Source organism: Leptonychotes weddellii, chromosome 6 (genome assembly GCF_054177405.1).
Source record: "Leptonychotes weddellii isolate Sample4059 chromosome 6, ASM5417740v2, whole genome shotgun sequence".
Taxonomy (NCBI): Eukaryota; Metazoa; Chordata; class Mammalia; order Carnivora; family Phocidae; genus Leptonychotes; species Leptonychotes weddellii.
Genome location: NC_138374.1, coordinates 102,752,724 through 102,766,612, shown reverse-complemented (window position 1 = coordinate 102,766,612; position 13,889 = coordinate 102,752,724). Strand labels below are relative to the sequence as shown.

General features: G+C 41.6%; 1 protein-coding gene across 1 annotated transcript in view; it reads left to right on the top strand.

The window, feature by feature from the left end:
- CENPF (centromere protein F) overlaps nt 1–13,889 on the top strand; it is a 57,317-nt gene that overhangs the window by 19,626 nt on the left and 23,802 nt on the right. Inside the window, exons 8-11 of the mRNA XM_081824798.1 lie at nt 1,026–1,151; nt 2,127–2,255; nt 6,000–6,122; nt 11,877–12,012. Of these exons, the coding sequence (XP_081680924.1) occupies nt 1,026–1,151; nt 2,127–2,255; nt 6,000–6,122; nt 11,877–12,012 (514 nt within the window). The remainder of the gene's footprint in view (nt 1–1,025; nt 1,152–2,126; nt 2,256–5,999; nt 6,123–11,876; nt 12,013–13,889) is intronic.

Sequence of the window (13,889 nt, the reverse complement as noted above, 5' to 3'; positions counted from 1 at the left end):
CATTTTGCTCCAATTTAATTTTAGAAGGGCATCCTAAGTTTTGATTTAGTTCATGTTTTAAAACTTATTTTAAGGGTATTGGCTATGTACAAAAACAAAAGAATGTTCTTTGTGTTGCTTATGGCAGCTTGGTTAAAAACCGGTTGTGATATTCTCTGGAGTGCTGTGAACCTTCAGAAATTTAAAATGGCATAGCGGGAGCCTTGTGGAAAGAGGCATTTTAATATTTAAAATTTCCCACAAAATCTATTATGCTTGAAACAGACTATCATATGAGGGTCATGGGTACCCACTGATTATTTTACAGCTTCTAAATTACACAGATGAACATCACTGCATTTGAACGTCTCATTTCTATGCAACAAAATGTTAGATGAATCTTTATTCAGAAATGCTGATTTCTTTTTTCATAGTGCAAATTATGAAGTATTTATTTAAACGGTCTAATATTTTATATCTTTTCTAATATTTCCCAAGTACAAACTTTAGGTGTGCTAAAATAATTATAGTGGTTTTAGTATTTGTTGATCATTTTATTTTATTCTATATATTTATTTTTTAAAGTTTTATTTATTTAAGTAGGGGCACCTGGGTGGCTCAGATGGTTAAGCGTCTGCCTTTGGCTCAGGTCGTGATCTCTGGGTCCTGGGATTGAGCCCCACGTCAGGCTCCTGACTCAGCGGGGAGCCTGCTTCTCCCTCTGCCTCTCCCCACTGCTGGCACTGTCTCTCTTTCTCTCTCTCTCAAATGAATAAATAAAGATCTCTTTTAAAAATTTTTTATTTATTTAAGTAATCTCTACACCCAATGTGGGGCTTGAACTCACAACCCCAAGATCAAGAGTCACAAGCTGTGCTGACTGAGCCAGTGAGGCGCCCTTGCTGATCATTTAAACTCCAACTTTTTAGTGAAACAAAAATGTCAAAACACATAGATGAACTTGAACCAGACCTAATTTTTCTAAAATTCAAAATATTTGCTTCTCACCTCGAATAATTTTGTATTGACCATTTTTATTTGTTAAGTGTACTGCATTGGAACAAAAACTGAAAAGATTGTCTGAAGATTTGAGTTGTCAGCGACAAAACGCAGAAAGTGCCAGATGTTCTCTGGAACAGAAACTCAAGGAGAAAGAAAAGGAGTTGCAAGAGGTAAGGTGAATGGATTCATGAGGAGTGCGCATTTCATAGTTTCGTCATTCGAGAAGCGTTGCTGTTTGTTGTAAGAACACTTGGGGTGTTCTGCGAGCAGGGAACTCCTTTGTGAGGAAGAGGTTCCCCGTATTTTCCTTCACACTTCCATCTTTCAGTTTTCCATTGGAGAAGCGACTGAGTAGCCAGAATGTTCTTTTTTATCCGTGTCCTCTGATTTCGTGGAAATTTGATACCGAGTAGGAAAGAATCCTGTCTCTTCTTTCAAACACTCTCAGTTGTGAAGGAAGTTGTATCCTGATCTCCACCTGTTTCTAAAGCCTGTGGGTTGGCGAATACATTAGAAAGGTAGTTGATGCGGTGGGGAAAGAAGTTGGCAGACACGTTAGGGCTGAAGACGACTTTCCAGAAGTATTGCTGCCAGTGGATGGTGAGTTAGCCTGGCAGAGTGTATCCTATGGGGTGAGGCTCTCTAGTCTTTCAGTAGGAGCGCCTGGAAATGGAAATCTGCTATCCCGATGTGGTTATCGAAGTTAACTGGTGGCATATCCTTGTTGTCATTCTAAATTGTGAGTGGTGTTACAATGTTTGACATCTTAAACCCCATTTTTGAGTGTCTTCGATTTCCCAGCTGAGTTGTGACCATGGCAGCTCAGCTCTACTCCCTTTTGCCCCTGGACTTGTCGAAAGAGAGATGAAGAATTTAAGATTGGGGATGGGACGGAAGCTGGCTGCTCTCCATGTGGCCAACTGGCAGACTCCTTCCCCTTTCCTCCGAAGGCCTGCGTTTGATCACCGGGACCGGTGCTAAAGACAGTTAATGTTTATCATTAAGTGAATGGTCAGCCTGGCTCCCTATTGTCTCCTGCTCTTTCAGCGCGGCCTGGCCCGCCGTAGGAGGCTTGCCCACCCACCCTGGAGTCTCCTCGTTACCCGCCGGCAGTCCGACTGACGCGTGTGCCTTTGGTGTTTCAGGAGCTCTCCCGTCAGCAGCGCGCCTTCCAAGCCCTGGACCAGGAGTGCGGGCAGATGAAAGCCAGACTCACGCAGGAGTTACAGCAAGCCAAGAACGCTCGCAATAGCCTGCAGGCTGACCTGGATAAAGTAGGGAGCCGGCTTATTTCTCTCCTCCAGTAGTCCCCCTTTTCCTTATTCATGCATTTTCTATACTGCAGCTGACACTGTGATGCTTTTAAAGAAGAATGGCTCTAACCTCCCTTTCCTTACTTAACCAAAGAAGAGAACAAACTGAGTCTGAGTCTGGGGTTTCTCATTTACAGAAAGAGGGAAGTGAGTGAGCATCTCAGACCTGAAGGTCTGTGGAGGGGTGTGATGTTCCGGTGGTTCCCGGGCATATCACCAGGTGGGAGACCTCCCGAGGAATTTATGCCCCCCAAACAGTCAAAGCGCTGAAAACTATAATCCTTTTACTTATTTAACACTTACTCCAAAAATGATCTCATCCAGTTTCTGGCCTTGCCTCTCATCTATATGATGACAGCCCTTGTATTATTATCTTCAGCCGGGACGCTTGTTCTGAACTTTCAGGCTTGCGTGTGTACCTGGTATTTCCACTCACCTGTCCAGCAGGCATCTCACACTTGGTGGGGTAATAGCTGAACTCCCGCTATTTGTTTCAAATGTGCTCCTCCCGTAGTCTTCCTTACCCCAGTAAATAGCAGTTCCATCCTTCATATCACTGAACCCAGATCACCGCCATGTCATCTTCAACTCTACTTTTTCTCTCACACCTCAAAGCCTTCCATTAGGATTCTTCTGACTCCACCTTTATTCAAACACACACGTGTGTATTGCGTGTCTGTATGTACCTATGTATTTTTGCATATGTGTGGATATTATATGTATAGCTATATTTAAACCTTTTTGTGTTAACATACAACATCTACATAGAACAAATTTACAATTCAATGAATTATTATAAGGAATGCTCTCTTAGAACCATTATCTGTGTCAGGGCATAGAATCTTTTCAGCTACTCCCAGAAACCCTCCATTTGCTTCCTCCCTCCTTGCTAAGAATAAACCTGATTTGTATGACTTTTTTTTAAAGAGAGTAAATATAAATTATGTTTTACTGGTTTTCAGGTTTTTGAATAGAAATATGAACAAAACAATCATAGTTATAGAATAGACTGTATATATTTATACAAAATTTACCATTCTTTGCCAATCGGTGTATTTGTGTGAATTACAATACAAAATGGTGCCCCCCTGAAAGACATTGTGATAACCATACAAACCCACGAGGACTAGGAATGAATGACGCCCCTTGGAGTTGCCTGCAAAACCATAAACTTGGGCCCTGAATAAATGAACAGAACTTGAAGAGTAGAGAGAAGACAGAAAGATTGCTAGAAATGCATGTTTATACATTTTACTTAATAGGGAGTCAAGATACATATTTAAAGTTATTGGATCAAGAAAAAGAGACTTAAGTTTATTATTTAAAATTATAATATTAAAGCAATGGAAGAAGCCAATGTATTTTTTACTAAAATTTGTAAATTGAAGGGGAGGTAGGTATTACTGTATGTGGGAATCCACTGATAAATCCTTAATGTTGTTATAAGATTGTTATTTCAATTAATGAAAGTAGCCATCGAAAGAATAAAAATAGAAATGGTAAAAACTGTATATAGAAAGAGGGATGGTGTTGGACAGAAATCAGTTTTTTATTTCCTACTGTTCTGTGCTGTTGTTTTGGGTTGTTTTTTTTTTTTTTTTATTTGAGAGAGAGAGAATGAGACACAGAGAGCATGAGAGGGAGGAGGGTCAGAGGGAGAAGCAGACTCCCTGCCGAGCAGGGAGCCCGATGCGGGACTCGATCCCGGGACTCCAGGATCATGACCTGAGCCGAAGGCAGTCGCTTAACCAACTGAGCCACCCAGGCGCCCTGTTTTGGGTTTTTTTATCATGGATTTAGATTACTATTATAATCATTTTAAACAATGGCACTGCATATTTATGAACAAATGATTATGTCCAATACATAGTTTGTAAAAGCTATGCCAACCATGAGCTTTGCTTATCTCTGGACTATACAGTTAAGCAATTTTGTTTTATTTTGGCTTTTGCCTCTTTTTAATTTTTCCACAATAGTCCTGTGTAATATGCTTTATAAAGAAAATAAATACTAGATTGCCATCAACAACTGAAACATTAAAACCCATATTTTAGGAAATTGGTAGTAAACTCTTCCATCCCTTCCCTCTGATTCTGTTATCTCCCTGAATTTCTGTCGAATGAACATTGGTGTCTAGCTTTGTGTTTTATACTGGCTATGGCTACTGTTCACCATCGCTGGTCCCCTGTCTGGTCTAGGACACTGTCATTTCTCACCTGGATTACTGTACTAGCCTCCTCACTGTTCTCCCTCCTTCTGGACTTGCTCCTCACAGTCTGTTTTCAACCAGCCGCCGGAGTGAGTCATGCTGACCTCTCTTAACCAACTGAGCCACCCAGGCGCCCCAGTGTTGACCTTTCTTAGTAGAGGAACCAGAGATGGGGATGCAGCCAAAATGGGAGAGATGACACTCCCTGACATCTGTTATGTACTAAGAGTTAGTCCTCTATCTGGCTAACCAAGGTTGGGGAAAAACAAAACAAAACAAAAAACCCCAAAACCAAACAAACAAAAAACTCCTTTCCCAGGATAAATTGTTAGTGTTTAATGGGCTTCCTCTAAGGTTTTTAATAAAAAGGCCTTTTTGTTTGGTTGGTTTTTTTTTTTTTTTTTTTGGTCTAAGCCTTGCTTTTATTAGATGTTTTGTAGTTTATTTAATTATTCCATCGGGGGATGTTTAGGTGCTCAACATCTTCTTGTTCATTGTAGCCCTGGTGGTAACATCCTTGGGTAACATCATGGGTGTTTCTGTGTTGGTGTTTCTGTAGGACAGGTTTCCATGTGTGAAATTGGCTGTCTCAAGGGCATGTGTATTCTCCCTTGTGATCGATTCTGACAAATTGCCCTTCAAAAAGTTGTAATGTACCTTCTCACCTGGTTGGTGTAAGAGAGGTCCTGTTTTCGCCCATCCTTGTTACTAGGAGATAGTCCTGGTTTTATAAATTTTACTAACTAAGGAGTGAAAAAGTCATCGTTGTTTCATTTCATTCTTCCTTGACTACCACTGAGGATGTTTCTTTCAGAAGTTGATTTGCCATTTGTATTTTTTGGTTTGTCTGTTTCTGTTATTTACTCTTAAAAATTCAGTTTACCTTTTTCTAAATTGAACCATAGATGTGCTTTGTTGTATCACAGATATATAACTTTTAATCTGTCACACAGCAAGTATGTCTGCGAGTTTGTTTCTTAGCTCAGCTTTTTGTTTTGGTTGTTTATTACTGTTTCATTGTTTCACTTTTTTGTGGTTAAATTTATTTTTTTTCTCTGTGGCTCCCTCCCCACACCCAGCTCTTTTTCCTCTTCTATCTGCTGTCACCCAAGTTGATCTGATGCTATTTTAAGTTAAACCTATAATGCTGTATTCAGCTGTAACATAGATCATGTCTCACCCAAAATAGATGGCGTCAGTTCTTATATTCCATGACCATTTTATTTAAGAATAAATAATTTATTTAAAAAGTAAAGAACAGGGGCACCTGGGTGGCTCAGTCGGTTAAGCATCTGCCTTCAGCTCAGGTCGTGATCCCAGGGTCCTGGCCGCGTTGGGCTCCCTGCTCAGTGGGGAGTCTGCTTCTCCCTCTCCCGCTCCCTCTCACCTTGCTCTTGCTCGTTCTCTCTCTCTCTCTCAAAAATAAATAAAATCTTTAAAAAAAAAAAAAAGTAAAGAACATAAAAATGAAACTTTGCCTTTTTTCCTCTTTGCAGGTCACATCAGGAAAGCACCAGCTAGAAAAAACTTTGGAAGAGTTTAAGCAGAAGTTCTGCCGAACTGAACAGGTGTTACAGGTGAGTCAGGTCAAGGAAAATGAGCTGAGGAGAAGCAGTGAGGTAAGTGAGGCATTGAGATGAGAATTTATCAACTTCTGTGTGGGATGAAGTGGGAGGGTACAAGAGAATTCCTATACTGTTTCTCCGTCTTTTATCATGACCGTACATAATCTTCCTTTTTATTTGTCGGAAGTATTACAAAGTGTTTTGTATGTAACCTACGACATAGAACGTATGTACTTTTTTTTTCACTTTGCATTCGTATGATTACTAATAAGCGTCTAGCAATTATAGGTAAACATGACTTGTATTAAGATCATGTACTACTTTTTTTTTTTTAAAGATTATTTTAGATTACCCGAAAAATGGAAAGAAGTGGAAAGGAACAAAATTTTCTATTCTAAGAGGAAAGAGACAAAATTGGTGATGGGAAGTATAATTTAAATCCCCTTTCTAAGGGCTGGCTTTTGAGTCATCAAATATTAACTTTGTGGAAAATCACAGATTTAAATAAAAAGTGATGACAGATGAAGAATTTCTAGATTTAAAATTCTTGTAAGGGGCTCCTGGGTGGCTCATTTGGTTAAGCCTCGGACTCTTGATTTTGGCTCAGGTCTCAGTCTCAGGGTGGTGAGATTGAACCCTGTGTCAGGCTCCACAGTGGCCATGGAGCCTGTTTGAGATTCTCTCCCTCTGCTCCAACTCCCACCTGTGTGCATTCTCTCTCTCTCTTTCTCCAAAAACAACAACGACAACAAGTAATTGTTAGTTGTTGCCCTAACTTCCAAAGTCATGTTGGCATGTGCAAGGTTGACAGTGTCTTTTTTTTGGAGATTCATGCTTATTACACAAAATGGTGGATGAAGTTTCTCCAGTGGCTTGGATATGAGAAGATTGGCCTGATAATTGTTATAGGATTTTATCCATACTTTAATTCGGCTTCTCTCTTTATTTAGTGGCCTGAAGTTTATTTTATTTATTTATTTTTTTTAAAGAGGGAGAGGAGAGGTTGAAGGGACAGAGGGAGAGAGAGAATCTTAAGCCGACTCCCCCGCCCAGCACGGAGCTCAACGCGGGGTTTGATCCCACGACCCTGAGATCATGACCTGAGCCGAAATCAAGAGTTGGACGCTTAACTGACTGAGCCACCCAGGCGCCCTGGCCTGGAGCTTGTCTGAAAAGGCTTATCTGGGGACAGTTAGTAGATTGAAACAGCCTGACTAGGACCATAAATCAGCACTGTAATCTTACAAAGAAGCATGGCAGAACGGGAGTTTTTTCTCTATCAAATGTCACAGGAAAGAATTTTTCCCACTTCTTTAAATCTTTTGCAATCATTTTTTAGACCAGAGAACCAAAGAACAGTTCTTTATCAGAGGGGGAACGTCTACATGTATTTATCCCCGCAGCTTTGAAGAGCGTATCCTGATTGCCAGATCCAAACATCTGTTAATAGCAAAGAGGTGATCACTAGAGTGGCAGGTCTCGGAGGGGTCATGCTGCTGGGGACAGGAGGCCACAGCCCCAGCCACCCCAGGGGAAGCAAACTTCGTGTCACATGATGGTTTCATCAGCAACCATTTTCAAATGGGAGTGTTTGTTTCAGCAAAACAAATGTTTGCTTTTTTGGCCAGTGGGGACCAACCAACAGATGCTTCTGCTAACATTTCCACAGCAGACTGGCACCGAACTCTTCCCCCTGTGAGCTTTCCTTCCAGCCAGAAACTCTCCCGTGACTCTACTGGCTGCCTAGTGGAAACATTGTGTAGAAGCAGTCTTCTGGTGAAGAGGGTCCAGACACTGTTTGCTCAGCCAAGTTACAGAAGTGGGCTGGACATTGTCTTGCAGGTGTTTCTGAAGATGTGTGCACCCCCGCCCAGGCTCGGGTTTGCCCTCTGTAGAGCTTGTCCACTGTGAACTCTAGCCTGTAGGGTTAATTGTGTATCATGTTGCGCTTAGATTTCACTGATTTCTGTGTCCCGTGAAAGTGCTTAGCACAGGGCTAAGGGATTTGTACTATTGGCCTTCGTTTATGTTTGTGGAGATGTATCTTCTGTTGAGGGTGATATCAAGAATTCCAAGGGTTTAGCTGGCTCTTGCATTTTGAATTGGGATTGGCATTAGAAAAGTGATTTACCCATTTAGAGCGGTGGTACAACTTAGTAGCAGAATAGAAGCTTTAGAGGAAGGGAGACCTGGGATTGCATCATTTTCTGCCACCTCCCTGCTGTGTGACCTTCAGACAATGACCTAGCCTTTCTGAGTCCAACTTTACTCATCTGCATATAGGGACAAATACTACCCTTCCCTTTTCTAAGCTGTATTAATGATGAAATTAAATATCCTGTGTAAAGTGCTTAGACCAGTGCCCAGCACATGAGTGTTTATTAGTAAAGTATTACAGGGTACCTGTTCATTGCCCTGGTCTCCACAAGAGCTATGACCTTTGGTGTTCCCGCCGTTGGCTGTCCCCTATAGGCACAGAAAGTGATGAGCAGGGGACAGTGCATTTGAGATTTTTCACATTAAAAATTTTGCCTGTTCTACTCTTTTTTCACTCTGGTAGCTTTCTGTGTCGAATTCCAAGTTAAGTACAAACAATCCTATCATGCTTATAGGTTTTGGATGCTGAAATAATGCGACAGTTGTACTGAAATTTTCCTTGTCTGCATTTAGTAAACAGATAGGCTGCTCACAATGAGAGCATATCTGTACCAGAAATGTGACTTAATGGCCCAATCAATGGTAAAATTAATGTCTAGTATCAAAGTGAAAGGAGGCTTTAGGTAAGCTGCTCATCCCTCATCCAGTGCCAGCCCCCTAGCATTGGGAGTAGGCAATAAAATGCCATCAGGTGATAGCCAAGATGAGGGAACGCTTGTCTGGGGACCTCTCTGAGCTTGGGGATCTGTAGTTTAGCAGGTTCTCTAAGGAGCTTGGCCTGGCAGGCAAGAATGATGAGGTGGAAAGGGACAGACCCTGCATCCCTCCCTTGTTCATGATATAGACTTCGTCCCAGCAGGGGACATATTAAGCTCCATTCATGGATGGTATCATGAAATGCCACACAGTAACCGAAATTTGTTTTGTCTGGCCCTAGGAAATGATGCTTCCCTTGCTGCTCCTAAACTGAAGTTGATCTGGGTGGAATTGCTTGCTAAGCTCTAATGCTGGCTTGTGGTGATAGGGATTTTTGTTGTGTTTTTCTAGACTAGTGCCCAATTTTGCAAATCATTTGAGGATGCAAGAGATGCCTAGGAGAATACATCCTTGTATGCTTAACTCATTGTTGCTAATGAGCTAGCCAATCAAGTCTTAAGTGGCTGTGACCTCACAGAAAACTAATTGCTGATGGATGGCAGCCTACAGATCCATTTTCAGATGTTCATTTTCCACATTTTGGCCTTTTAAAATTCTTGGGTTGGTCGTAGCCATAGTATTACAAGCCTGCTGGGTCCCAGGATTGGCTGAACATTTTGTTAGAAACAAATATTTACGGAGCTAATGCCAGAATATAGAAAGACATGTTAATCTTTCCATTGAGCTTACTACTCATTTAAATGCCCCCAGTTATGGACAGAGATGGATAGAGACCCACAGACATATAAACAAGCATAAGTTGCCCCCTTCCCTCTCTCTTCTCCTTCTTTTTACCTTCCTTCTGTTGGGATGCCCCCAGGTTTGAACAGTGTCTTCTCAGCTTTGAGGCCCCTCCTCCAGATGCAGATGTCACTTGATTTGATTAATATTTTAGGGTGAGAAAATATGTCCTAGGTTGCACAATAAAAATGGGAAGTCAACTCAGGTAGTTAAACAAGCTGGTTACTATTTTACATCGAACTCATTCTGCTAATCTTAGCATGGATCACGCAGATCTGGCTGCTGTCAATTTTGGGGAAGAAATGCTAATAATAATGCTCCATTACCCTTGTTAAAGTGCTTTAAGGTCGTTTTCCTTTCACATCTGTGATCTCATCTGAGTGGTGATTATTCTGAGCCCGGAGAGCAAACAAGCGATTATAGTTTCTATAGTTTAATGATGCTCGTTCAAGTCTGCAACATCCGTGCACCTTGATGGTCCCTCTTGGCAGAACTTTACACTGCAGTCCTGACTGATCGAGTGTCCATTTAGCTCATGGAAGGGAGGCAGGATTGGGACAAAGGAGCCAGAGGAATGTAACTACGACAGGCTTTGTCTTACTCTGAGGATGAAATGAACATATATGCATGAACACGGCAGCTGCCAGGAAGTTTTCAAGTACGTTCTACTAGCCAGATTCTCCCTCTTCTTGAATTTGGCTTTGCTGCATGGGTACCCATCTGCTGGTAGTAACCAGACTGATAATTGAAGGCAACCTTCCAGCACAGCTTTGCCAGGGCCATCTGTTTTCTAACGGGGCTGTAGGGTTTTGGACGATGGGTCTTAATTGTTTCTTTAAGATTCAAAAATTTCCCCTTCTTCTCATGGGGGGTATTTTTGAAGTGCAGTTTTAAAAAAAGGTAGCCTTATGAAATGTTTTTGCCCTAAGGATGCGAGGAGCTTGGTTCCGTCTGTTTGTAACAATATATGCCAATCCCCGATGGTCCAGAGAGTGGCATAGAATATAGGCCGAGATACTTATCATCTATACAGTCATTGAAGGTTGAAAAACAGATTGAGGAATATAAATAGAGGATTTATTTATTGTGCAAGTCTTATGTGGTTGATAAGCAATAGTGTTTTTATTTTATTTTATTTAAGATTATTTATTTATTTGAGTGAGAGAGAGTGAGCGAGAGAGCACGAGCAAGGGAGGGAGAGAGAGGAGCAGACTTCCCACTGAGCAGAGAGCTCGACGCGGGGCTTGATCCCAGGCCCTTGGGATCATGACCTGAGCTGAAGGTAGACGCTTAACAGACTGAGCCACCCAGGCGCCCCAGTAATAGTGTTTTTATTTGGCATATAAATAAACATTGCTTGGTTTTAAGATTCAAAAATAGGCACACCTCCATAGTCATAGAATGGACATGCATATGAGTCTCTGCTACTTTTTTATGTGACTACTTCACCTAATCAGGTACCCAAAGAACCTGTTTTCACTGTGAAATCTCAGATTTCCTCCATATAGAATGAATTCTTCCTTCCATGTATCTGCTCTCTGATTTCCCATAACATACTCCACTTCTCTTTAGTATTTAGCACATCCTGGTATGAACTAAGTGATTAGTATCCAGTCCTCCCCCACTGGAGTGGGAGACCTGCCCTGAGGGCAGGAGACTCTAGTCTTATTTATGTTTGCATCTTTCATAACACCCTTCCCAGCGTCTTGCACACTAGATTTTCTTAATAAAAACTTAATACTCATAAAGACATCCTCATTACAGTAAGCCTTAACATGGTTTTACAATGAAAAGGAAAAAATCTGTCATGTGCATTTTGGTTTATTAGCACATCAGATCTTTGCAAAAATGTATTTGATCATTCAGGTGTGATTGGACCTTGGAGCCTGTTTCTTTGAGGATCTTGTAAATAGGATTTTCCTTATGAGTTAACTCTTTAACAAGCATAGGGACATCCAGAAATTTCAAAGAAGTCTGTTTCTTGAAGGGAAAAGATGATTGTCCATTTTGGGTTTTGTGCTTTTTAGTTCTATTCATAAAATCATCTGATTGAAGTAAGATGTCTAACTTAAGTGACACTTAAGTGCTCAAAGGGAAAAGTGAGATTCCTCCCCTAGTGAGATACACAAGTAGTCCCATTAGGGACCCTTATAAGGCAGAAATCATAACTAGTTTGAGTGGTTTTGATTATAACCAATTAAATGTGTGCTTTAGGAAGCGAAGAAGGAATACAGTGTTCTGAAGAGTCAGTCTGAGCAACGGGCCAGAGAAGTCTGCCACCTGGAGGAAGAGCTGAGGAAGGCCAAACAGAGTTTGAGTCAGAGCCAGAACGTTGCAGAAGAAATGAGGGGTAAGTAAACTGAGCGTTTGGAGGTATTTTTCTAAGCTGATGTCCCATAAGGGAGGATGGATGGCCTTAGAAACATTTTTCGATTTTCCTATATATCTTCCTAGAAAGATGTCTGCAATTGATGTGGAGAAAATTTTCTCTCTTCCCTTTTTTAGTTTCAGAGTGATAGTTCGACATTTTTTTTTATTGGAACACACAGAGTCCCAAACTGCCTTTGAAACCAGAAGGGTAAATATTCTCCACACAAAAGTGAATTGTCAGTGCTGTCTCTCACCCCAGAGTGCTATTCTTTGTGTCTTAAGTGTGTTTGTCCCCCAGACGGTGGAGAAATCCTGTATTGAATGCATGTTTTCCCAGCCGTTAATGACCTTTTTTTTTTTTTGAGGACTTACTTGACTGAGTGATTTCCTTTCCTCACTTTCCACACAGACACTGGATTATGCTGCACGCACCACATGAGCCCACCATTTCATGTTTATCTGTATGTACCGTATGTCTTTTATGTACATTAATTTTCTCAGCTGGGGTGTATGTACCTCTAGGACTTCTTTTAACCTGCCCTGTGGAATGTGTGCCACACTTCTCTGTGACTCTTTCCTCGTTTAAATTCTGATCTCCCTAAGACGGCTTTCAATTCTTCCATGGCAGGGGGTAAAAATGTCAGTCTTCAGCTTTCTTGAAAGAAAATTGTCAGAAAAGGAAGGGCGAGGGCATTTTGCAGTGTTGGTTGTGTGAGGTCCTCACAAGCGAAGTGGAATGATGGCTTGTAAAGACAGCGCCTCAAGGGCCTTCAACTCTCAGTAGGTAGACTGAGATTAACAGGTTAAAACTAGGAACTGGGGGGCGCCTGGGTGGCTCAGTCGGTTAAACGTCTGCCTTCGGCTCAGGTCATGATCCCAGGGTCCTGGGATCGAGTTCCGGGTTGGGCTCCCTGCTCAGTGGGAGTCTGCTTCTCTCTCTCCTCCCCACTCAAGCTCTCTCTCGCTATCTCTGTCTCTCTCTCTCAAGTAAATAAATAAAATCAAACAAACTAGGAATTGTTTTCCCTGTAGTGTAACAACTGAGTTTATCATACATGCTAGCTTTATCATCTTCTATTGAGATTCTCAACGCTTATTCTCCCCCAACGTATTTGAGGAACATGGAGCCTTCCAATCACTGCTGAATGAAAGCACTGCCATTATTTCCAACTAGGAGGGGCCCGGGGGTAGACATGAGGTGGCAGTGGAGTCTGGAAAATCTTCCATTTGATTCTCCTATTCATAGACACTTACTATAAGGGGCTGGGATGTGGGCAACATTGTTCCTCGATAGAACCTGTAGCCTGTGAGAGTTACTGATACACAGCATTATTTACTCTTTTGTACTTAAGCCCAATCCTGTAGATTTTTGGCTAACAAGGTGGAATAATTACTCACTTTTCTGGGAAATCAGAATTACTCTGTAGTGAAATAGAATATTTCTACCTCAATGCTGCTCTTTTCACAGTTTTCTTTCTCAGAATAAGTATTTATTGCTGTTTTATGCAGCAACACTTTATTAAGTTTAGAAAGAAGATGAACAAATGTCTTATCCTTTTTTTTTTTTTTTAAAGATTTTATTTATTCGTCAGAGAGCGGGAGAGCATGCACAGAGGCAGGGGGAGGGGTAGAGGGAGAGGGAGAAGCAGGCTTCCCGGGGAGCAGGGAGCCTGATGTGGGGCTCTATCCCAGGACCCTGGGATCATGACCTGAGCCGAAGGTAGATGCTTAACCGACTGAGCCACCCAGACATCCCTCTTATCATCCTTATGAGGACCATTTCCTCATTGTCTGTATGTAAGCTCAGATAATTATCAGGTGATCTACTTTCCAGGAGGTACCCAGGCAATAGTGCTG